At 47.4% G+C, this 25,737-nt stretch overlaps 1 protein-coding gene across 4 annotated transcripts in view; it reads left to right on the forward strand.

Moving 5' to 3' along the window:
* FHL2 (four and a half LIM domains 2) overlaps positions 1-25,737 on the forward strand; it is a 66,225-nt gene that overhangs the window by 25,616 nt on the left and 14,872 nt on the right. Inside the window, exons 1-2 of one of the 4 annotated variants that reach the window (XM_058534372.1) lie at positions 3,729-3,805; positions 14,830-15,009. In XM_058534372.1, the coding sequence (XP_058390355.1) occupies positions 14,854-15,009 (156 nt within the window). In that variant the 5' untranslated portion in view covers positions 3,729-3,805; positions 14,830-14,853. Of the gene's footprint in view, positions 1-3,728; positions 3,806-4,230; positions 4,386-14,829; positions 15,010-25,737 lie in introns of those variants that run through there. The other 3 variants (XM_058534369.1, XM_058534370.1, XM_058534371.1) reach the window with 3 other exon arrangements.

Consider the following 25,737-nt stretch of genomic DNA (forward strand, 5'->3'; position numbering starts at 1 on the left):
GATGATGAGGTCTCCTGGGGCCCATGGGGTGGCCACGGTCAGGAGGAGGCCCCGTGCCCATGCCCACAGCCTCCCATGCCCACCCGTATCCCCCACCACGGGGTCTGCAGTCAGGCCACACTCCTAGCTCTGCCTTCCCTCAGGGCCTCTGGCAGGAGAGTGAAGTTCCAGTGTTTGCATCCCTGAGACACACGGGAACACTTCACCTTGTGAGGCTTCTATCTTGTGCTTTCCTCAGGAGAAGTAGCCGACAGAGTAAGGACTACCTGCGATTGGATCTGAGCATTTCAGCGCCTGGTCTCTGTTTAGTCTGCCTCCGTTCCCACTCCCCCACCCCCACAGAAACTAGCATCTCTAGGTTTCTGTAAGCTACTGAGGCCAGAGTTGGAATCCCTCTGGGGTATCCTACCTCAGCACTATCAGTCATCAGAATTACCTGGAAGTCCTGTTAAAACACAGAGCCGGCCTGAGAATGTTTTCCTCTGACACATTTCCGGTGGTCCTGGTGCTGCTGGTTGGACCACACTTCAGAGAGCCATTGACCTACACCATACGGTCTTCCCTCTCTTTCCTTTGTTCCTAGCTGCTCCTCTCCCTGAACACCCCACCCCCACCCCAAAGAAGAAGGAGGTCGGCGCAGTGTTGGGTGGTGAAGGAATTACAGGAGAATTGAAATAAACAAGAGAAGAACTTGAATAACCTTTCAGAGTTGCCACTTGATCCCTTTCCCAGGAAATATCATTTCTTAATTTTTTTCCTTCCATGAACTAGCCTTTTATCTATAGCAGAGAATTTTCTTTGAAAAAGACAATCTTTGGGGGCCAGTCCAGTGGCCTGGTGGTTAAGTTCAGCGCACTCCACTCCAGTGGCCCTGGTTCGTGGGCGCGGATCCCGGCTGTGGACCTACACCTTTCGTCAAGCCATGCTGTGGCGTCGACCCACATACAAAAAATAGAAGAAGACTGGCACAGATGTTAACACAGGGCCGATCTTCCTCACACACACAAAAAAAATTTTATTGAGATATAACATTATGTCATATCCCAGGTGTACAACATGAGTCCATATTTGTGTATACTGCAAAATGATCACCACAATATGTCTAGTTAACATCCATCACCACAAACAGCTACAATGTTTTTCTTATAATGAGAACTTTTAAGATCTACTCTCTTAGCAACTTTTGAATATATAATACAGTATTATTAACTATAGTCACCATGCTGTACATTACAAGCCCAGGACTTACTTATTTTGTAACTGGAAGTTTGTACCTCTTGACTACCTTCACATTTCCTTCTTATTCTGGATTCATGTTTCCTTTACCATCAAATAAAATACCATGGAATAAAACTAATATTTACTGAGGGCCTACTATGTGCCAAGGACTGTACTAACAGTAGTAAATGGTGTATATGCATCATCTCAAAGGATCTTCCCAATGATTTTGAAAGTATGTGTTATTAGCCCATTTTGCCTATAAGCACACTGAGGGTTAGGGAGGTTTTGTGGTTGCCTGAGGCCACAGAGCTAGTCATAGGTAGGACAGGGATTCTAATCTAGGCCTGAATCCAACAGTCAAGCTATACTGCCATCGATAGCATTATAATTTCTATAATAGTCTATCTGCTATACTGTAAAATAATCAATTACAAAATGAAAGACTTGTCACATATTATGTGACTTTTTTTTTTTATTTTTAAAGATTTTTATTTATTTATTTTTTACCCCCGAAGCCCCAGTAGATAGTGTCATAGCTGCACATCCATCTAGTTGCTGTACGTGGGATGCGGCCTCAGCGTGGCCAGAGAAGCGGTGCGTCGGTGCGCGCCCGGGATCCGAACCCGGGCCGCCAGCAGCAGAGCGCGGGCACTTAACCGCTAAGCCACGGGGCCGGCCCCAAGACTTGTCACATATTAAACAACTCTTCTGTAGTCCATCCATTCATTCAGCATCTATATTTATTAAGTGCGTCCTATGTGCCACGCACTAGAGTTAGGTCCTGGGAATACAGTGGTAAACAAGATAGAACTTGTCAAAATACATTCTATGAGAATGTCTTGTGAAAATTTATTTTTTAATAGTTTGTCCTTTGATTAAAATTGTTCAGAAAAGGACACATGTCAGTAAGCCAGAACTGCATTCCTCCTTCCTGTTTCTCTAGCCAACCTCCTGTGACTTTCTATAAACTCAGTTTAACAAATTTGTTTCCTATTTTTCTTAACGAAGGAGCATGTGTTGCTTTAATTTTTAAAACATTTTTATTTTTTGAGTGGGTAATACATTTATATAGCTCAAAATTAAAAAGAAACCAAAGGGTATATAGTAAAATTTAATCTCCCTTCCACTCCGGACCTCCAGCCACCCAGATGGCCCCAGAGGCACCACTATTACGTGTATATGTTGTCGTCCCCTCCTTCCTCCTTTTCTGTATTGACAATGGTTGGTTACTGTCTACAGAGAGCTCTCTACTTTTCTTTGGTTGATATATCTTGGAGATCATGCCAAATCAATAAATGGAGCTACTCTGTTCTTTTTAACAGCTGCACATAGAAATAATTCTAGAATGTACTGTAAGATATTTAATTAGGCCCAATTGATGAATACATAACCTGGCCCAATATGTTGCTATTACAAACAATTCTACAATGACTCCTCTTGGATGCATATCAATTTACCCATGAGTGAGTCTATTTGTGAGATAATTTCCTGTAAGGGGAAATGCTGGGTTAACGGCAAATGGTACATGCATTTGTAGTTGAAAACATTTTTCATTATGGAATTTTTCAAGCATTACAAAAGGAGAAAGACTAGTATAATGAATTCGCACATACTTGTCACCCAGCTTCAAGGGTTACCATTAATCCATGGCTGATACTATTGCGTATATATTGGTCCCATCCATTCCCTCCACCTCAAGTTATTTTGAAACAACCCTAGACATAATAGGTAAATATTTTGGCACTATTTCTGAAAAGTAAGGGCTTTAAAAATGTGTGTGTGTAATTTCATTATTACACCTAAAATAAAGTAATAATTTATTGTCATCAGATATCCTATTAGTGTCACATTTTCCCAGATTGTCTCATAAAAATTTATTTTTTTAATATTTTGTTCTTGGATTCAGAATCTAAATAAGGTCCATCCATTCACTGCGGTTGGTTGTTTTTTTTTAATCTATCGGTTTCTTCCTCTTCTCTCTCCTTCTTTCTTTCTTGTTTTTTTTTGTTTTTGTTTTTGCCGCATTATTGTAGAAACTGGATAAATTTGCTTCCAGAGTCTGGATTTTGCTGATTACATCCCCATAGGGTCATTTAATATGTTCCCCTATCCTTTAGGCCAAAGGGGAAATGCAAAATTAAATTGTAGAATTTCTTAAAATAATAATATGGAAAACAACATCAGAATCTGTGTGACACAGCGAAAGCAGTTAGAAGAAAATTTATAGAACTAAAGAACTATATCAAATGTTTGCTCTCGAGTTGGTGCAGACACAGGTGTAGGAGCAAATGTTTCTTCCCGACGCCCCCTTTCCCATGCGTGGGACTCAGCCCGTGCCCCTTGTCCTGCCATCTGTCCCCATCAAGTGTGGGCTTCAGGCACAGGGCCCGGGCTTTGAGTGTGGGAGGCACTTGCTCCACCTCACTTTTCTTTTCCCGCCCTGGAGTGGAGAACAGAAGGTATCAACAGCCCTCTCCCCCTGGAGTGTTGGGGACTGGACCTTCCCCCGTCCCCTCTCTATCGGAACAAAGAACCTGGCGTCATCCGTCTGCTGGGCTCACTTCGTGGCAGAGGGGTCTGCAGGGTAAGGCGGAGAAAAGCCCACCGTGCACATACATCCCGGGCGCGGGCTTCCTGCCGTCGGAGACCTGAGCCGTGGCCGCGGCGCGTCCCTCGCGCTCCCCCCGCGCCCTCTCAGGCTCGGCCGGCCTCGCGGTCCCGGAGCCGGCCGGGGAGTCCGGCCGTGGGCCCTCTGCCCCTGCGGCCCTCGCCCCAAACTCGGAGCCCGGGAGCCGACGCGGGGGCGCAGCCCGGCGTCACCACCACTAAGGCCCCGAGGGCCCCGCGGCGACGGACAAGCCCAAGGCGAACAAAGAGCCGGGCCGTGCGCCCGCGCCCCGGGGCGGCCGAGGGGCGCCGCGCCCCGCGCCCCGCTCCCCGCTCCCCGCGCCCCGCGCCCGCGCCCGCGCCCCGCTCCCCGCGCCCCGCGCCCCGCGCCCCGCGCCCGCGCCGCCGGCGCCCGGGAGGCGGGCGGCTCCTTATATGGTCAAATGACACGGCGGGGCGCTCCGCGCGGAGCCGCTGCGCTCCACTCGGCCGGCCGCGGAGCCGCAGCCCGGAGCCGCCGCCCGGCCAGCCCGCGAGAGCCGGCCCGCCGCCGCGCGGTGAGTGCCCGCCGCCCCGGCCACCCGAGGGACACGGGGCTCCACCGGCAAGGCTGGGGACAGGGGAGCCGGGCCGCGGGGACGCCTGGGGACAGGGAGCCGGGCCGCGGGGACGCCTGGGGAGAAGGGAGCTGAGCACTGAGGAGGAGCCGGGGAGAGGGGGGACGAGAGCCTAGCCCAGGGGGAGACCCCGGGAGAGGGGAGCCGAGCCTTGGGGACACCCGGGGAGGGGCAGCTGAGCAGTGAGGGGGACCAGGGGAGAGAGGAGACGAGCAGTGGGGGAGACCCGGGGAGGAGGAAGCTGAACCGTGGTGGGGAGGCCCCGGGGGTACTGGAGGCCGGAGGGACCCCCGCCCCATCCCCGGAGGGAGGACCGCGGTCCTCGTCCTGGCGAGCTGGGTCACCGCCGGGTGTGGAGGAGAGATTGTGTCACCCACGGGCTAGCGCCGGGCAAAGGGTGGCCGCGGGTCGGAGCGCAGGGAAGTGACCGCCCCCTGTCCCCCGGGGTCGGGGGTTGGCACGCAGGCCGGCTGCCTTCAGTCTGCGCAGGGGGTCGGGGGCATTTCCCTCCACTAGAAAGAAGTGGAGCTTGCGGGTGTGGCCTCACGCATTGACTCCTGCGGAAATTAAAAAACTGAACCACTAGGTTAAAAAATGGGCTTATTTTAAATGAAAAAAATTCTAATCTTAGATTGCAGTCGTATGATATCTTAGCATACCTGAAATTGTGGGAAGAGAGTGTTAAATGTTGTTTCCAATTTTAAATGAAGAATCAATTATATTTACTTTCAAATCGCCGTTTGGGTTTCCATTCCAACTAGGCCAACTCAGGTTAAATGAAATGGATACAGCTGCCTTCCGTGGCCTGCACTTATTTGGGGAGGTAATAAGTCACAGTTCTCACAGTTCTGGCTTATAATTAGGAGAACTATGTTCAAAACGAGACACTAAATACTTCTGACACCTTTGTGTTAACCCTGCTTGTGTGTGTTTTGTAATAATGTGTTAGAGACAGTTGGCTTTGGTATCCTGAAGGTGATTTAAACCAGAAAACACTTGAGGCCAGTCTTAGGTGTATGGGAAACCCTAGTCTGACAATTAAACTTCCATAAACCCAAACTCAATGAAGAACGCTTCATTGTGTATTTATATAAGATTATTTCACAGTGTTTTTCAGATATAGCTCACCCTGAATTTTTAAGGATTATCAGTGAATATATAGAATTGGGTTTCCACAGTGTTTATTATCCTCCATGCTTCAAAATGCTTTTACACAGCAGTGTATCAATAAGGAGCAGGTTGGCTTACTGCCCACCCGGCACTGTTCTAGGCACACACGTTGGCAGTCTCATTTACAAATAAGGCGGGTGTGATAGGCTAGTGGGTGTGCAGGGACTGGAGCTAGGCTGCCTGAGTTCACATCCCTGAGTTCACTGTCCCTCAACCGTGAGCTGTGCAACCCTGGCTAAGTCACCTAACCTCTTGGTGCCTCAGTTTCCACAACTGGAAAACAAGGATGTGATGGTAGCTTGCTTGCAGGGTTGTTATGAAGCCTGCACACCATAAGCAGTGTATACATATTTGACACTATCCTCATTTTTATGGATCAACTGAAGCATGGAGAGATCAAAGGAACTTTTGCTTAAGGTTTCCCAGACTATAAATGATGGTCCTGAGATCTGACCCCAGACAGCTTGAGAGCCTGAGTCCTAACCACTAAACTATTGGGGGCACACCTGAATATTTCAAGGAGGCCTTATAGTGCATGTTTTAACCCAAAATGTTTGTTAAACCACTTCCAGTACTGAAAGAAATCAAAATTGCAGGAAAAAACGCCCAGTGGGATACTGAAAAAAATTAGACTGGGCGTCAGGAGGCCTGGGTTCTGTTCCTGTCCTGCACTGAGGGTCAGTCACCCAGCATCTGGAGCTTGGGCTGCCTCATGTGTCAGCAGAGGGGCTGGAGTAGGTAGTTAAGCTTATCTCTGACTCAGATGCCATGACTCAAAGTTCCTCGAGCTTGGGTGAACAAAAACATTAGATATTGGATACTTCCTGTGTAGTTTTATTAGGAGAATTTTATTAAAGCCACATATATCACGTGGCATTATACTGAGAGGCCACTTCCTCAAGATGACCACCATGGACAAAATGCATGGGCCTTCTCTAGTGACTGAGACCCCCGTCTTCCAGGAGACCAGGCTGGCCTTGTGTCTCTGGGGTGAGTTAAGTGAATTGCTACTGTCATCCTGAATGGTGGATTTGAACGATAGTTTCTGTGATGGTTAATTTTATGTCAGCTTGACTGAGCCATGGGGTGCCCAGACATTTGGTCACACTTTATTTCTGGGTGTGTCTGTTTCTGGAGGAGATTAACATTTGAATCAGTGGACTGAGTAAGGCAGATTGCTTTTCCTAATGTGGGTGGGCCTCATCCAATCAGCTGAAGACCTGAATAGAACAAAAAGTCTGAGCAAGTGGGACTTCCTCCTGCCTGACTTGGATTCAAACTAAAAAAAAAAGACTAAATAAGAGAGAAGTCCGTTTGCCTGACTGCTTGAGCTGGGATGTTGGTTCTTTCCAGCCTTCAGACTCAGACTGAAACATCAGCTCTTGGGTATTGAGCCTGCCAGCTTTTGAACTGGAACTTGCACCATTGGCTCTCCTGATTCTCAGGCCTTCAGACTCCGACTGGAACTACACGTTAGCTCTCTTGAGTCTCCAGCTTGCCAGTTGCAGATTGTGGGGCTTCTCAGCCTCCATAATATTGTGAACCCGTTACTTGTAATAAATTTCCTTATACACACACACACACGCACGCGCGCACAGTCATGCACCTCATAACAACGTTTCGGTCAACAACGGACCATATATATGACAGTGGTCCCGTAAGATTAGTACCATACAGCCTAGGTGTGTAGTAGACTGTACCATCTAGGTTTGTGTAAGAACACTCTATGATGTTCGCACAACAACGAAATCGCCTAACGATGCAGTTCTCAGAACGTATCCCCCTCATTAGGTGATGCATAACTGTATTATATATAAAATCTCCTGTTGGTTCTGTTTCTCTGGAGAACTTTGGCCAATACAGCTCCCTAGTAACTTTGCTTAAAAAGCCTCCACACCAGCTCCCAGTCTCCCTTTATTAAGATTTCATCACTACTATGCTACTGGTGATCTTGATTTTCCTTTTGCTGTAAAATACAATTGCCTGCTTGGAGATCTGCTGGGAGGTCTGGGGCAGCATCTAGCCTCTCCGTCATTACTCCAGTTCTCAGGGGTGATTTTCACGCCTCGTCTGAACTTGGGCATCACATGTCATCGTATTTGACCTTTGCCTTCATAATCCACACCTTTACTGCCCCGAGTTCTCTATGACTTAATCTCCCTTCGGCCGATGTTGCTAAGTGAGGCAAGTGAAGTCTGTGCCAATAAGAGAGGTGGCTGCCCTGTTTTTATGGGTAATAAAATTAAGGTCAAAGGGCATTCTTGAAATCTGTAAATATTTAGGTTTTCAGTCAAAAAGAAAATAGATCTGTCTATGTCTGCTGATACAGACATATTTGAACAAATAAGAATTAGCCAGTCAGTGAAGGAAGTTGCAGGAGATGTGCAAGCCTATCACGACAGGGTCCTGATGCAGCATGCTCAAGAAACGCCATGAAGGAGCAGGACGGGGGCTGGGGGGATATGAAGAGGCCAGTCTTTCATGGAAGTTGGGGGTCGCCAAAGGAAAAGGCCAGTTGGGGGTCACAGCAGATGGAAGTCCAAGCAGACGGAGAGTAAACAGTGAGCTGCCTTTTGGAGATTGGAGGAGACCGATGAAGGAGAATGAGTGGTTTTCTTTCTGTTCGTGTAGAAACAAAGCATAAATAACTGCTCACACATTCCCAGGAAGGCAGTGGTAGAGCTTTCTGGTGGGGTCTCCCCTGATCCCCACAACGCTGGGATGATTTACGCACCTGAGGCAGCCCGCCATTCTAGCCTGCATAATTATGCTTGTGTTGTGTCGTCTGAACTGACATGTTTTGAGATTAAATTACGAGATAGTATCTTAAAGGTGATTTAAATTCTTCAGGGCTAGAACTGGACTGGAACCCTTTCAGAAACTGTATGTCTTATCTCAGTCTCCCAGTGCCTAAGACAGTACGTGGAAAATAGAGGTTCCTTCATACATTCTTATTGACTGGATTTAAAGTCCGTGGAATGTCAAAAGACATTCTTGTGTTTATGGCCTTAAGGTCAGAAATTTGACATTTATTATTTTCCCGTTTTTTTTTTTCATTATTCAATATCGAAAAGATGATTCAGAAGACAGCAGTTTACCTTATTCAAGCATTGTCTCTCACACAAAACATTTCTTAAAACTATCAGAGACTAATCAAAATTTTTGTAAAAGTTTTTGAAAGTTACCGATTTACATACCAAATGACCATCCATCCCTGACCCTGCCCATACACTCAGTAAAGGCTCATTAAATTAATCCATATAGCAGTAGGCATAGTCAATCTCACACCTTACCAACGATCGAAAAATCAATTTCAAATGGATTCTAAATACACTATTATATTTTTAAAAATAGCAACGTCCCTTGAACTGGCGCCCTCTCCCTTTCACTAGAGTTTCTATTTAAAAGAAGCAGTTCAGCCAGACTAATGAGAGAATGTGGGGGTGAGCCACGTGTGTGTGCCGACACCTCCACCCGTAGAGCACAGACGGTGCCGGCTGTTCTCTGGCTGTTTCCAGGTGGACAGTCCCATGCCTTTGGATGGAGGGTCTTTGATTTACAGGCGCACTGTGTCTGTGTAGAACAGCCTTTTGCTGATATCTGGAGCCTGTGTTGGCGGAGCTAACATGTCTTCGCAGAGATGCGTGGAAGCGTCTTTTGCTCCTTGACCTGACCAGGCCTCATCCTGGACTATGCAGCTGTGTGTTCACATGGGTTTAGAATCCAAACACAGTAGGAAAAATTCTACCCGCTGTGGAAGCAGCAGTTTATCTGGAAGAGGGAAAGAGGCCAGAGAGGGGGGAGAAAGAAGGAAGCTCAGGTTCTGAGACATTAGAAATTTTAATGGCATCAGAGGCCAAACCACATTACATTTTGGGTTTGTTATGCAAAGTGAGTTTTTAACATAAAACAGTCCTTGTTTTCATTCTCAATTTTTGCCTTCATGTTTGTACTCTGGGAAATTTGTATTCATCCATCCGTTCATCCATTTGTTCATTCATTCTACAAGTATTTATGAAGTGTCTGACCCTGTATTTGTCACCTGCTGGCCGGGCCACAGCAAAACGTAGAGCCCACCTTCCCAGCACTTACGGTTTGGCGGGGACACAGGTGGTCACAGTGTTGTGTGGTGTCATGAAAGCATTGTATTTTTAAATACGTTCTTAAAAAGAGCCCACGTGCAACGGATCCATTTTCTTAATTCCCTCTAGAATGTTCTGCTTGATTGTTGATAAGCAATGGAATTTCCCACCTGAGTCCCTGGTGGCATTTAAAGATGGACATGGCTTTGTCAAGGACTGACTTACTAAAGCTGCTTCTTGTGTTGTGGGAAGGGTTTGGGAATATTGGCAGATTTCTCTTTAGGCATTGACTATACTAGAGAAGTCTCATAAAGCAGGATTGATAGAGAGAAACTCCTGGGTTTCGAGGGGGAGGAGGAAAATGGCCCCTTTGGGGTGAGATCAAAGGAGGTAGTTGAATAGAGGGAGCACTGAACGATGCTTGACTGAGGCTGCAGTTGCACATCTGGCCTCATTAGGCAGGGCGGGCATGGCCCAACAGGCCTCCTGTCTGGGAGGACGGGCCACGCTCCTGAACTTGGGCCTGGGCTGGCATGCCCAGCAGAGGCTGCCCGCTGCGCCAGCCTCCTCCCTTGAGTCTCAGGAGATCTTTCTGGTAAAAGAAAGTGCACGAGCTTCCTGGCTGTAAGTGTCCTCGCCTCTCTTCCACCTCGTTTCCGAATCTCCTTCCTTTCTTTCCGTTATTACCACCTCTCCCTACTTCCCTTTACCCTCCTTTCATTTTCCTTCTCCCTTTGTTCTCATCTCTCTCTTCTCTTTTCCTAGCTCTGACACTTACCCCACTCAAACTTTGTTCTACAGTTCTTAAATCTGAGAAGTTTAAAATAACCCACGTTTACCAGCCTGTGGACTGAACATCACCGTGATTTTCAGTAGGAGAGCCCTGTGCATCATTGCCCCATTGCTCTCTGAACGTTCATTCTCAGGTCTGACTAAAGCCCGGGCTGACGACAGACTCGGAGTCAAAGAGCTCTCCCACCACGCCCGGGCCTGCACGCTGCGCCTGGGCCTCGCCTCACCCGGTGCAGTCAGCGTAGCCTGGAGCCAAGCGTGTACTCTGAGATCCAGCTTTTTCAAACATCCTGGTTGTTCAGAGCCCAGGGGGGAATGACATCAGAGGATGATTTAGCCGCGGTGGGGAATAAGTACTCCGGACACTGTAATTTGGAGTTGATTCACTGACATAACGAGTCAGCAGCCACACCTTCTGTTCATGTGTCTCCTTACTTCATCCTTGCAGTGTTTCTGTGCACCAGGTGATGGACAGGAATGATGTGTAACCTGTGGGTGGGGTATGCAGGTTCAGAGAGGGGAACCGATTGGACACAATTAGGATAAAACAGTCCTTACAGAACCAAGATGTCCAATTTTTATTTAAAGGAATGATTCAGAAGTGGACTCCGACACCCTGTAAACATCTGTAGAGTCATTGCCCCTCAGTTTCGTCTCCCTCAACGCTACATGGCTTACAGGCAGGAAACTTGCAATGGCCCTCCTGTCTCCCCTCAGCACTGCAGGCTGCCGAGGTGAGGTGACGTGCTAAAACCCATCGTCTCCAGGGCAAATTCAAGTTCATGATCAAGGCTGCAGGCCCCCCTTTCTTTGGCCTTTGACTGTCTTTTCAGCTCCGTCCTTGCTACTCCCGCAGTGATCTCAGTCACGCCCATCTTCCTGGGGCATCTGCTCACTCTCCCCTGTCTCTTATCTCCATGCCTCTGCCCTCTGCCCCTTGGCCTGCAGTATCACCTGGCTAACCCCTCGCAACACAGGTGACATCTCCTCCAGGAAGCCGGCCCTGCCTTCCCAGGAGGGGTGGCTCAGGGGCTCCCCTGGGTTCCCATAGTACCCTGTGCATCTCTCCATCGCAGCTCTGGGCCTGGCGTGTTGTCATCTGTTTGATCTAGGTCTGTTTTCCTCATTAGACCACAAGTTCCTTCAGGGAGGGCCTGTATCTTCTTCATCTTTGTATCTCCAGCACTTTGCATAACATCTGATGTACAGTTCTAGCTCAACAGATGCTGCTTGAATGAAGGAGTAAACAAGTACTTTATATGAGTAAAAAATGCCAAGTTATTGGGGGCTTCTAATGTAGGACTGTAGATACATTTTTTTCCATTAAAAAGAAGCTTGGGGCCGGCCCGGTGGCGCAAGCGGTTGGGTGCGCGCGCTCCGCTGCGGCGGCCCGGGGTTCGCTGGTTCGGATCCCGGGCGCGCACCGAAGTACTGCTTGGTAAGCCATGCTGTGGCGGCGTCCCATATAAAGTGGAGGAAGATAGGCACCGATGTTAGCCCAGGGCCGTCTTCCTCAGCAAAAAAAGAGGAGGATTGGCGGATGTTAGCTCAGGGCTGATCTCCTCACAAAAAAAAAAAAAAAAAAAAAAAAAAAGAAGCTTAAGATTGATAGTGTAACTTTAAATACACAATTTTTTTTTAAAGAATATTTTATTTGGTAGCATTTAAGTAAGGGAGAATTGGTATTAAACACTTTGTGGTAGAAGGGAAGCTCTTAGTTTTCTCATTAGCTTATGGGCTACTTACTTTGATCTCACGGTTTGTGCTTCATACAATTCTCCAGAAATCTGTAAGAGGACCTTCCCAGGTCTAGTGTATCCCACTCTGTTCCTAATTAGTGATGGGTGCTCATTTTACACTCTAACCTGTTGGTTTAGGCAGGAGAGCTCTCCTGATCATTAAAATTGTAGTGACTTCTTAGAGGAGATAAGGAGCAAGGTGGGAGAGAGAGATCCATCATCATCGGAAACAATTCTACAGAAATGGGAGCCGCACCACTGGGCCAAGTGCCTCAACACGTTCCAACACTCTCAGCTGGTCGCAACCGCACTCCTCCTGCTGGGCGTGGGTATCAATGACTAGGGCGTTTGTGTCTGGGGAGCCTCAGCCATACTTGGAGCAGACATGGAGCCCTGCTTTTCTCAGAGTTTGCTGGCTTAGAGAATTTCCGTCCTGCCTTGTGGAACTGGGGGAGGTAGGAGACACACACACCACGTACAGGAGCATCATGATCATTACCTTGCAGGAAACAAGGTTCACGTCTCCACTGGCTTGAGGACACAGACATGGTGCTCTATAGACGTCGTCGGGGCAGTCTGTCGTCTGTTTCCTATCCCCAGCCGGGTCTGTGCCTGTCCGAACCCGCCCGGAACCACCTTCTGATTTAGATCGAGAGTTTGTTTTTTCTGTCTTAGGTGGCTATTTGGGAAAGCTCATGTAAATCCTCTTTTTTCATTAATATTCCTGGGCTCCAGTTTTTCCATCCATAAAATGAGGTGGTTGTCATAGATAATCTCAGGAGTTGCTTCCAGCTTTTAAAATTCTATGATTTATGGTTCTGTCTCCTTTCATTGTTCTTATTTCAGATTCTCAAATCATTATTCTTATATTTGTGTCAATGGAATAGGCAGTAAGCCTCTGGTTCCACAGGTAAATGGCACCCTTTATTGGAAAAATATATATGTTGGAAGGACAGCTCTCAATTGTGATGAAGTAAATGATAGCCACTTTCCAGGCCGGTGACTAAGCAATTACAGGAAAGCACTGACTCTTCTGTCAGCATGGCTGCTGCAACCTGAGATGGCCTTAGCACAAAGGATACTTATACGTTAGGTTTCAGAGTAATAATTCAAATGCACAAGAGCCTCATCTTGTGATGTTATCACAGGAATGTCCAGACGATGTTTTCTTTACCTCCAGGAAGAGCTGTTTTGAAGGATGGATCTTGCCACCTGTGTCCCGCTGCATGTCTAATACTCTTGGGAAAAAAGTGTTCTATAAACACAGAAATAACCAAGTATGGATGTTTGAAAGATGTTCATTTCTTTGCTTACAGTTGTCAGGACTGTGTATACACAAAAGTACAAAATTAATAAACACTATCAAATTTGCAGTTATCATAAACCAGGCAGCACTACCTTATTGGCATCATAGGGTATTATTCTGGAATTTCACTCTTAAATTGTTTGAAACAGCTGAAAATTGAACCAAGTTTAATTAGAGTTGGTGAAACATGCTCAGAGTTATGTAGTCAGCCAGTCTACATATTTAACAATTTATAAAACTTTTTAATTTTAGCAAATTAAATATCACCACCTGAGAAAATATTCTTGAAGAAGACTGACTCTCTGTTTTTAACGCCCAGGAAGTGTTTCTCCACCCCCAGTACTGCCACAGTAGCCTCTTTCTTTCCCGTGTACTTCTATCATATTTGCGTGCGAAAGGCAGATGAGGATGCGGAGAGGTGAAGACCTCCTCATGCCTCCCTCCACCCCCTCATGCACACTCTCTGCCCACCCTGGAAAAATGCAGCGTGCCTGGTGTGGAGATGCGTTCTTGTTCCCCTTTGAAAGGCGCGAGGGGTTGCTGGAGAGGCCGTTGACTGCAGCCACTGCATTGTCTCGTGTGTGATAATCCCTGTTCTTGGAAGCCAGCCTTTCCCTTTATCCTGCTCTCTGGATACCTGGGCAGCGGAAGGATAATCTTTTCATCTGGGACAAATGACTTGCCCCAAGGGGCGTATGGCAGTTTCTCTTGTGCAAGGGCAGGTGCGCTTCTCACTGCCACGCCAAGGTCAAGGGCAGCGTTCTCTTGGCATCTTATCTCAGATGTGCCAACTCCGATACCCCTCCCTGAGCCACTGTGGTTTCTCACTATTCAAATTTATGAATCATAGAGGGGAGCTCATGGGAAATCTTTTTATAGAAATGGACATATTGTTTCTATCCGTGCCTTTCTATTTTGGGGGCAGGGAGAAAGGGAGGATGTGAGGCCCTGTCACACGTTGAAGCACGCACACGGCCCACAGCATGAGGGCTCTGATGTGAACTCTTACTTGTATCCAAAATTGAGACAGCTGGTTCTGACGCTGCAGACCCGGCTATGACTGGGACTTGAAAGCAGTGAAATGCGTTCAAACAAAAAACTGCCCCAACTAATTTTTAAAAAGTATCATTGAAAATTATGACCGTTTAAAGGGTAAGTTTCCATTATTCACCCAGAGGAGATCCCTACCCCTTGGCTACGGATGACACTGACAGCCATCGGACGGTTAATGCCTTTGTATGCCCGGCATTCCGAGCGTGCTCACTGGAACCTGTGTTTTCTCTTCTTTTTGACAGGTTGTTGAAAAGCCAGGTGTCAAAATGACCGAGCGCTTTGACTGCCACCATTGCGAAGAGTCTCTCTTTGGCAAGAAGTACATCCTGAGAGAGGAGAGCCCCTACTGCGTGGCCTGCTTTGAGGCCCTCTACGCCAGCACCTGCGAGGAGTGCGGGAAGCCCATCGGCTGCGACTGCAAGGTACCCCTGGGCCTGCCCTGGGCAGCGTCCCAAACCACGGGCCTTCCTGCATGGCCTGTGCTCAAGTCCTAATCCTTATCGCCTGTTGAGTTCCGTCTCTTGAGCCCCCGCTGATGGGGTTGGCCCCTTCAGAAGCCTTTCTGAGCACTTGGTCAGTGCTTTCCCAGGACACGCGTGCTGAGTGTCCTAAGGTACGCTTCTCGCCTTCTAGTGACCAGTGCCCTGGTCTGACCGCCGCCTCCAGTGCTGTGGCTTTCTGTGGGGCAACACCCTCTTTCTGCTGTTTGCCTTGTGCTGACTCACGGCTCACAGGTACTGCTCAGTAAATGTTTGATGAGTGACTGTGCACGAGTGAACCAAAGCTGATTCCCAGATCAGGGGGCACGGACAAGCACCAAATTCATTAGAATAGCAGCGGCTCTTTTCTTTTGAGTGGGGGAAGACCAGAATTTGTATTGTTCTTTTTCACGGGGAAAAGCTCACACAGAAGGAATTACCAGCTTTCCTGCTGTGGGTGGGCAGCAGGTTCCACAGAGGCCGCCAGTCACTGTGCTGACTACCTGGGCCTGAGTGTTGGGAACAGGTCTGTACTCTCAGCATATCCTTAGTCCACCCCAGGCCACTGAAGGGTGGCCGGCCCTGGGGTGCTTCGGCGTCTCTAAGGTCTCTGATGTCTTCACCTGCAAAACTGCCACTGAAACACACGTGACAAGCACTAGAAGTGGCTGTCATCTTGAGAGCCACAGAACTGGTACAACGTGGGTCACTTTGAAATCTCTGTGAGAATTCCCAGCTTGCTGGACTCCAAGGCCATTCATGGAATTCCACTGTCTCTTTTCTGCTCTCACTCTGGTGTGCCTTGTCGGGATTTTTGCCACTCTACTCCGGGGTGGTAGGATCAGCACGTAACTGCTGGCTGGTTGAGTTAGGCTGTGTCTGCAGTTGGACCATTCTAACACATCCAATGCATGTTTCTTACGTTTCTCTCCTTTATCACATCCTTCCTAGGAAAGGCAGCAAGCAGCAGGCTGCACTCAGGCTCTGTTGCTAAGTACTTAGTGACAATTGAGGAATAATTAATTTCCATCTTGTGCAGAAATAAGCCTTTGCCCAGAGCAGAGCTGAAGGATGTGCGGCATGGGCCACTTGAAACCAAGCTGCCGCTATGGATCTTTTGGCTTCAGATCAGGAGTGGCATGCCAAACGCGAAAGAAACGAAAGTCAGCAGTGGTTCTGTGTAAACTTTAAACTGTTCAGAGATTCGGCTACCATGAGCAGAAAGTAGCTGATCTTGCTAGTCTCAGAGTGAAGACCTTCCTGTCTCCAGCTGTCTGATGTGTGTCTTGCTGTACCTGATGGGCATTCTTAGTCCCTCTCCATTTATTTGCTAGGCTGAAAATAAGAGCTCAGACACCAAACCGCCTGGTTCCAGCCCTGGCTCTGTGTCTCACTAGCTGTGTGAACTTGGGCCGATTACTTGACCCCTCTGTGCTGGTCATCCCATTTCTAAAATGGAGATAAAACAAGGGTGCCTGCTTCCTAGGGTTATTATGGTATATAGATGCACAGCCCGCAGCACTCTAAATAGCAGCTGATGGTGTCATAAACTCCAGACTTCCACTTTTCCTCTGACTACTTCCCTATTCTTTATGTAACATGTTCCCTCCACACACCTCTGGAAGCTTCGCCCTCGCTCTTTATCAGTTTTCATTACAGAAACATCAATAAAAATGTCCGATTTGAGGAAGAACTAATAGGCAGAGAAAAAAATTATTATTTTATAAAAGCTTTACCTGGAAAAGACGTAAGTAGGTGAGATATTATTCTGACCAAGGATAACCCTAGTTTACAGGAAACACTGTGGATATTTGTGGCTAGTCATCCTTCACTGGTGGCTAAAGTAAAAACCACAAAACAAAAATCACTTATCATTTCTCCAACATGATTTAGTGGAAAGACTCTTAAAACTAGTTATCCTTCCGCACATACTTTATGAGCAAATAAACAAGAATCCCCCAAGTGGGGCCAAAATCAACAAGGCTGCTGCAAAGTCAGGAGTTAATCATGCTGAGCTTCTCAGCCCGGCTCAGCGGCTCCCTCTGTGTGAAGTCACGCCATGCGATTTTCTACATTTTGGAAGAAAAACAATGTGGACTTGAAGTTAGGCCTTGCCATTTGGAGCCTTTGAACATTTGGAACGGTCTTCTTGACTTTCAGAAGTAATTATGTAGTTTTGTGGAGGAAGCAATGATAGAAAAACTGTTTCTGTTATTTCAAGAAATAAAGCCAAAAGTCCTGGCAAGCAGGGCGCTCGATCAAGCAGCAGAGCAGGCAGCTCTGGTGGCCATTCTCTTTTCTTAAAATAGCGTGGGCACCATGAGCCCCTCACTCTCCCTCTGAAGGATGTGTGTCTGTGTGTAATTTTAATGTATTGGCAAGCCTATGGGAATTCGGCTATGTGGGTACTGACAGACTTTTAAATGAGATAGACAAGACCTCAGGACCTGTTTCCACAGTTAGCTTACATACATTTGAATATCATTTCTCTGCAGTCACTCAATTACATTCTTTATTTCTATTTAGTAACCCTGAGGGAATACTGTGATCGCAAAGGGTAAAAATCATTCACTTGTATGGCCAGTGGAATAGTTGAGAACAGGTAATACAAATCAAATTTCATGATCCTCTGACATTACACTGTTTCTGAAATTTTTCTTGGACACTTGTGGATACTGCCAAAATTTTTTTTAGCCTGATTACAGATGTTTTTTGGATGGGTCTACCTAATTCCTGGGCTTCAAAAATTCAAGAAACTAAAGATAGGCTAGGCCAGTAACTTCAGAGATGGCCACTAGTACCGTGCATTTAACGAAGCAGTGACTTGAACAAACTCTGGGCCTTATTGCCTAGCTCAGACTGAATTTTCCATGTCTCTGCGAGCAGTGCCATGAAGTCAGATGGGCTGCCAAACCCACCCATGTGCCCTAGAGGGGGCTGTGAAGAGAAGAAATAGTGATCTGCAGATCTAAAACTAGCATTCAGGGTCAGCTTCTAATAGTAGTCATGAGAGATACCACATGTTGAGCGATTACTTTGTTCCACTGTGAAAATGCCTTAATTGCCTGATCTAAATTCCTCCTAACACCCTATAGAGAAGAACTTTTTTCATTCCATTTCAAGGGGAAGCCACTGAGGCTTAGAGAGGTGGGGATCTTGCCAGGGTTACAGGATTAGGAGGTAGTCGAGGTGGAATTTGAACCCAGAGGTGGTGGTTCCTAATTGACGTGCGATGTGTCTGCCCCGTGCAGCCGCGGGTGGGCACTGTCTCTGTGACTCCCAGGTCAGACGTGGATTCATCTAGTGGTCAGTCCTATGAGTAAAAGGCATCTGCCTGGCCTCTGTCACATGACCCCAACAAAAGGCTCCTGCCTTTCTCCTGGGCTCCTTCAGTGGCAATGTCTGTGCTGCAGAAATGACGCTTGATTTGTTTCTGTGACTCTCTTTCCAGCTTTCTAGTTAATTAAATGGGAAACATCGAATTAGTGATCAGTTTGGCACAAGTCCACCCATCAAACTATAAAAGTTTCTCAGCTAACATTTGGAAAGTTCTTAAAGGACAGAAAACTTCTGGGGTCTTTAGGCAGAAAGCAGCCAGGGGACTCTGAGATAGGAGACTGAGGTTTGTACATATCCAGTTAAATCTGATGTCCCTGTTACACTGACCAAGGCTGGTTTAGGGGGCATCAGGTGGAAAAACCTGTTCTTCCTGCCCTTGAGCAGGACACAAGCCTCTCCCACTGGTCCTTCCGGGCCGTTCTGGGAAGAGCTACTATTTCAGATACTTTCTCACAGTCCAACTTGCCAACCCGGCACTTTTTTATTTGTTGAGGTGATTTTTAAGTGCTTAATAAGTGAATCACCTTTTTAGAGTTTCCATGTAATTTGTCCACAGAGTTTGTAATGAGCATTGAAAATACGTATATTTACTTAGACATCCTCCTACAAAAGCAAAATCTGTTTCTGAAGGGAATTGAGTAAAGCAGGATCCTCGGAATTGGGCACAAAGCTGACCAGATGGGTAATATAAGAAGGACCTCTCAGTCCACACAAACCAGCAGGTCATCTGCAAAGCACACCAACACGGACACAGCGTTCAGCAGTGACACAGCACCCACCGAGGCAGGACTCAAGCCAGACTCGCCTGGGGCCCCCTGCGACGAGCTGTGTGACAAGGACAAGTTATGACGCCCCCGAGCTTTGGCTTCCTTGTCGGAAATCGGGGTTGCCGTCCCACAGGACTGGGGCCGGGGAGGAAATGAGTGAACATGGCTGGAGCACCTGGAACAGGGCCGCACGGCGTAAGTGCTGACATTCCTGCGTTGTCTGTTCTTCAGGATCTTTGCTTTTAAGGATTTGAAAGAATATACAGTTGGAAACATGATAACCTGACCATCTCAAAGCATAGAACATCTTTTCAAAGTGCTGAGTGCAAATCACACTGAGAGTCCATTATCAAGTGGAGCCCTGTGGCTTTGAGGACTGCTTGGTTGTGGAACTTCTCCCAGCCCGGGGGAGCCACGTGTGATGGAGGGGTGAGCGCCAGGGGCAGCTTTGGTGTGGAGTGCCCTGCCGCCCAGGACCACCCTCAGTTAGCTGAAGGTTGAGGAGTCCCCTCAGGTCCCTTATCGCCCCCCATCGCTCAGCTGAAGTCACCATGAGGGCACCTTCAGAGCCAAGCCAAGGCACTCCCGTATTAGGAATGTTTCTGAAATGGAAAAATATAAAATCGGAAAGGAAGTGTTTGGGCCTAATCTTACATTGTTTATCAACATTTTACTGCAATTTATGACATTTCTGTGAGCACAAGATTAGCCTTGGAATTTTTTCTGGGATTTTTTTTTTTCCTTTTCCTCCTTTTTTCTTTTTCATTCTCTTTCCGGAGAACTTTAAAACCTGGATATTTCTAGAACATTTTTAAGTTCTTAAAAGTCTGTCAGTGAATCTGTGCTTCTTAACCTGGTATCTCCAGCTTCTGAGCGGTATCTCTGTCCTACTCCCCTTTGGGGCCCATGTGGTGTGCTAGGTACCAGAGGAGACTCGCTCGGTCCTCAGAGCCAAAACTAGAAATCTGTGTGGAGCTGCGACCACCAGGGATGAGAGGGGCCGCCAGGCACCAAGTCCTTGCACTAAATATCCAGAGCACGACAGGAAGCTCGGGTTCAGGCACACGGGTCTAATCAATTATGATCTAGCTTCTCGGCCTCTTGGTGGCATTTTCCAGGCTGCCTCTCCGCTCCAGGGAATTACGTGCCTAAAATCCCGCCTCACGGTCAGGAGGAGGACTCAGGACTCAGGAGAATGTCTTCCTGGCCAAAAGCCTCAGTGTGTCCTAAAAAAGCAGAGCTGGCAGTATTTAGTTACCTTCCTCTCGCCATAAAGTCTTTTCTCACTTCCTACTTATTGTGGACTTTCTTAAGAAGTGAGTCCAGGAGGAAGGTTTGACATGAATTTGTTAACTTAACTCAGACTCCTCAGGAGACCACAAACTGAGAACCCGAGAAAGAGAATGACGGGGGATCCCGATAGCATAATTGGTTAGATAAGGGTTCCCGTATATGATTTTGAAGGAGACGTGTGATACAGGTCTTTACAGCGCTGTGTTAGCTGGGGGTGGCGCGTGACTTCCCTCAGCCAGCATCACGTGCAGCCGACAAGCGCCCCAGAGCAGGTGTGTTTGAGCTGGGCCCTACAGCTGAGGGGATTTTGCCTGCTGGAGAGGAGGGGGAAGAGCTTCCCAAGGCAAGGGACAGCATGGGCAAGGGCAGGGGGTGTGAACGGAGCACTAGAGCAGAAGGTGAGGCTGTGGGCAAGCATATTGGGACCCACTTGTAACGATGCTGCTGGGCTGGGTAATGGAGATGAGCCAAATACGCACCTGAGTGCTTTCAGATCACTGACGGCTGAAAGACAGTGGAAATGTGGCAGAAAACGTGGTTCGCCGCTTTGTAGCATCGTTACGTGAATTTTACTCACCTATAAAATGAGAATAAAACCTGATTTCATAGGGTTCTTGTATGGCTCAAAATTGGTAAGAGGGGATTAAGACAAAGAATTTTAGATTTAAAAGGGCTGAGGAACTCTAAAGCACTCTACAAAAGCGGAGTGGTAGAATTACTAGCATGGGAGCTTCAAGGTGAGGGAAAGTTGAATCGATATTACCGTCTTCATGAGTAAGTGTAATTTCAGCAAGTCATGCTTCGAGGCAGCTGTTTTCCTCATTAGCTGTGATCTGAATAAAAGCTAACACTCACAGTAATTGAGCAATTACAATATACCAGTTATATATGCTTTAACATAAAACTCTTACATGTTAAAATGCTTTCCATGTAATAACTCGTTAATTCATGCAGTGTTCCCAGCCAGTGGTAGGTACTGTTATTCTTATTTTACAGGTGAGAAATCAGAGGCTGAGAGAGGTTAAATAACTTGCCCAAAGTCGTGTAGCTGGTATACAGCAGAAACCAGACTTGAATCTAGAGCCCTGGGGTTTACCCACAAGGATGAAATACATCAGGCGTTTTAGTCAGGTATTCCCGTGATCCCAGAGGGGCACTGTGGTACAGGAGATGTGGAGCCAGTGGCCCAAGGTCCCCACTCGGCCTGCATGCAATAGTCACTCAGATGTTGTTGGCCTGGGAAATTCACTACTGCCTGCAGCTAGAGGTGGGGGGGTGGGCCAATTATATTCCCACTGATGACCCACCACCAACGGTGATGGTAGCTTGTTTAAAGACTCTTTATTTATTGCACACCATGAAATTTAAGAGCATGGTCATAAGGTGATATTTATCTTTAGGGAAATTTTTCTTTTTTGCTTGAGGAGGATTTGCCCTGAGGTAATATCTGTGCCAATCTTCTTCTATTTTGTATGTGTGTCACTGCCACAGCATGGCCGCCATCAAGTGGTGTAGGTCCGCACCTGGGAACTGAACTCTGGCCACCAAAGGGGAGTGGGCCAAACTTAACCATTAGGCCGTGGGGCTGGCGCCTAGGGAAAATATTTTGTCAGAAGGTTTTGAGAATTATCAAACATTGTTGAGTAAACAATTCAGGAACTGTTGTGTGTTAATGCTGAAATACGTGTGTGTGTGCACGCACGTGCAAGAGAGAGGTAGACTGACAGAGGGAGATTGTGCAGGGGAGTTACGATGGCTGCAGGAAAGGAATGCCGGGATAACTCACCCCGGTTGTCATGTGGGAGTGACCCCCGGCCCAGCTCTCCTGGGGGGAGGGTGGGACGAGAAGCATTTCCAGGCATCTGCTCTATATCAGCCCGAAGGGGCAGGTCAGCCTTTCAGGCAGAAGCCAAGGTGAGATGGCTGCAGCCACTCGGATGTCATAGCTCGCGTCATTCCGAGGAATGCAGCAGCTCCTGGGAGACAGGGTGACCGTGAGCCCAGGAGTGACCTCAGCAGGGTAGTGTCGGAAGGGTAGACGTGAGGAGCTGGGCTTCAGAAGGTCTAGACGTCGTGCTTTGATGCCTATGGTCTAGTAAGGGCATGTTGATAGTACCCAAATTTAGAAGACACTTTGTGGTGTCAACTGTCTGTCAACAAATCAGCCTTAAACTGTAGCAATTGTGTTTTCCTGTCAAAAATGTTAACCATGGGAAAAGTGGATTTCTGCAGTGCTTCTGATCCACGCGAACATTTTAGAATGAGCTTTTCCGTGACTGTCCAGTCACTTAACCCCTCCGCTGCTCCTTCTTCCTTCTGGGGTCTCGCTAACAGGCTGGAGACGGTGGTGACGCCTGGAGGTTTTGCTCTCACCATGGCCTTCGCGGAAGTTCCTCCCTCAGTGTTTTTGAAGGTCACCCTCAAAAGGCAAATTTCCTTGAACCCGTATTTCCCTTCCTTCTCTTTTCACTACCAGCTTGTAGCCCCTGTCTGTGGGACGCTGGGTCCCCGGGCAGAGTAGCCAACATGAACACTAGACCATCTTCGGGAAGCAGGCCGGCATTTCTCCCTTCTCCCCTCACCCCTGCTCCTCTGGGTTTCTCTTCTCAGCCTGGTGCTGAGGCACAGAACGTGAAAAAGGCTTTGCAGCTTCCCACAACAGCGATCCTGTAGGAGGTGACTGTCTGCACAGAGGGAACCCAGCTAACTTCTGAAAAGGTGTTTTCCATCTTTTATGTAGTCATCAAGACTCATTTTCTAATTTTTTTAATTGTGGTAAAAAACACATAACATAAAATGTACCATCTTAACCCTTTGTAAGTGTACAGTTCAGTAGTGCTAAGTACATTTGCATTGTTGCGCAACCAATCTCCAGAATTCTTTTCATCTTCCCAAACTAAAATTCTGTCCCCTCCCCCCTCCTCCCAGCCCCTCATAGCCACCATTCTACTTTTTGTCTCTATGGATTTGACTAGTCTAGGGACCTCATGTAAGTGGAATCATACAGTATTTGTCTTTTTGTGACTGGCTTATTTCACTTAGAGTAATGTCCTCAAGGTTTTTCCATGTTGTAGCAGGTGTCAGAATGTTCTTTCTTTTTTGAGGCTGTATAATATTCCATTGTATAGATAGACCTCATTTTGATTATCCATTAATCTGTTGATGGACACTTGGGTTGCTTCCACCTCTTGGCTAGTGTGAATATTGCTGCTATGAACATGGGTGTACAAATATCTGAGTCCCTGCTTTCAAATCTTTTGGGGATATACCCAGAAGTGGAATTGCTGGATCATATGGTAATTCTATTTTTAATTTTTTTGAGGCACTGCCATATTGTTTTCCATACAAAAATTTTTAAATGCATTTATTCCACACAGTGTTATAACAGTGATAGCATGATCAAAAACTCCAACTCTTCTTAAATTAGGCTAATTACTGTTCTTATTGGACAGAGCTTTAAATGGTTTGTTCAGCTTTATTCAGTCTAGACAAAGGCAATGCCAAATTGCATTTATTTGGGTACAGAATATGGCATCGTTTCTGAATTTTTTCAATGGATGTACACAGATCTCATCAAGGGTATGGTTTTTGAAAGCCAAGAGTAACACCAACTCTTCCAGGATCTTACCTGGTGTGGTTCAGTGGAAGTAGATTTTGAATCAGGACTTGAGCTTGAACCCTGGCTCAGCTTTGTGCCAGCTATGTGACTGCGGGCAAGAACTTCTCTGAGCTTCAGTAGTAATATTTACCTTGCAGGGCTGTGTAGTGCCTTGAACTCATAACATGGTAATAATTATCATTACTAGTACCCCAGAAGGAGGAAAATAATAATTTCTTTTTGAAGAAGGGATATATGGAGAATACAGGCTTGGCAGTTTATAATGAGCTTGCATATAAGGATGGTCATTAACTCAAATTAGAGCAGTTTGTACTTTATTTCATTTGTCAAAATAACCAGTAAAGTGGCCTCCCAGTGGCGTAGGGGTTAAGTGTGGCACTCTGCTGCTGGCAGCCAGCGTGCACTCATGCACCGCTTGTCAAGCCATGCTGTGGTGGCGTCCCATATAAAGTGGAGGAAGATGGGCACCGATGCTAGCCCAGGGCCAGTCTTCCTCAGCAAAAAGAGGAGGATTGGCATGGATGTTGGCTCAGGGCTGATCTTCCTCACACACATACAAAAATAATAACCAGTAAAGTGCAGATGATTTTTCCCAAAAATTTCTGAAAATACTTGAGGCTAAAAATGCAAGAGACAGGACAGTTCTCTGCCCCCAGTACGCGCTGCTCAGTTTGGGTTCGTGGAGGACGGAGAGGGACAGGCCTTTCAGAGAGCCGCTGCTCTGGTCCTGGGGGGCGGGCAGTGCCAGCGGGGGCTCAGTGGGGAGACAGCCTCACAGAAACGAGCCCAGGCAGTCCTGCGTGGAGAGAATCCTACCCTCCTCTCACCTTCCTTCCTTATGATCTCGCACTGGCCATGGTTCTCCTCCCAAACGTCCTCAAAAGCGAGCTTCCAACAGGAGCAGAGTGAGGGGGAGCAGTGCAAGGCACACCCTTCACAGATATCCAACTGCTCTCAAAGTAATTCGACATTTATATATTTTAAAACTCTCTGAACTAAAACAATGTGCAAAGAGATCATCAAATCAAATGACTGTAGTTTGGTTCACGGTTCTGGGACACCGCGCGCGCACACACAGTATTTCAGCAAAGGAGAAGTGTTCTAGCGTGGGTTGCGTTCAGCTGGTGTTCTAGGACTGTCGGATCAAGTCCGAGGTATGTGTTTTCACGTCCCGCACTGGGCGTCACTGCAGCCTCGGCCGCGGCTTGGGCCGCAGGGGCGTATCTCGGGAAGGATATTCCTGACGGCCATCTGCATGAGCAGCGCGGTGCTCAGACCTGAGATCTGGAAGGCTCCCAGGAAACCGTGCCGTGGCCTAGAATTCTGTTTCTGCCTCGTTAGTAAACGGATGATGGTTTCAGGTGAGAGCTGGGAATACAAAGGACAATAGAAAAATAATCCCTCTAAGATAACGCTGGATGTAAATGGGTTATTTTAGTTTTGTGTCGTGCCACGTGCCATTTAGAAAAGACAGGTAGGAGAAGATTTCCTGTTGTTTCTCAGGCGAGATCCAGGGTGGCCCCAAGTCGACACGGTGTTGTCTCGTGGGTTGGTTCCCCGCTGTCACCCCGCGCTGACAGGCGTGGGCCCCGCCTGCGCCCCTCGTCGCCCGTCTGCTCGGCCTCCGCGCTCTCCCCCGCCCCCACGGCCTCG

This window comes from Diceros bicornis, chromosome 40 (genome assembly GCF_020826845.1).
Source record: "Diceros bicornis minor isolate mBicDic1 chromosome 40, mDicBic1.mat.cur, whole genome shotgun sequence".
Taxonomy (NCBI): Eukaryota; Metazoa; Chordata; class Mammalia; order Perissodactyla; family Rhinocerotidae; genus Diceros; species Diceros bicornis.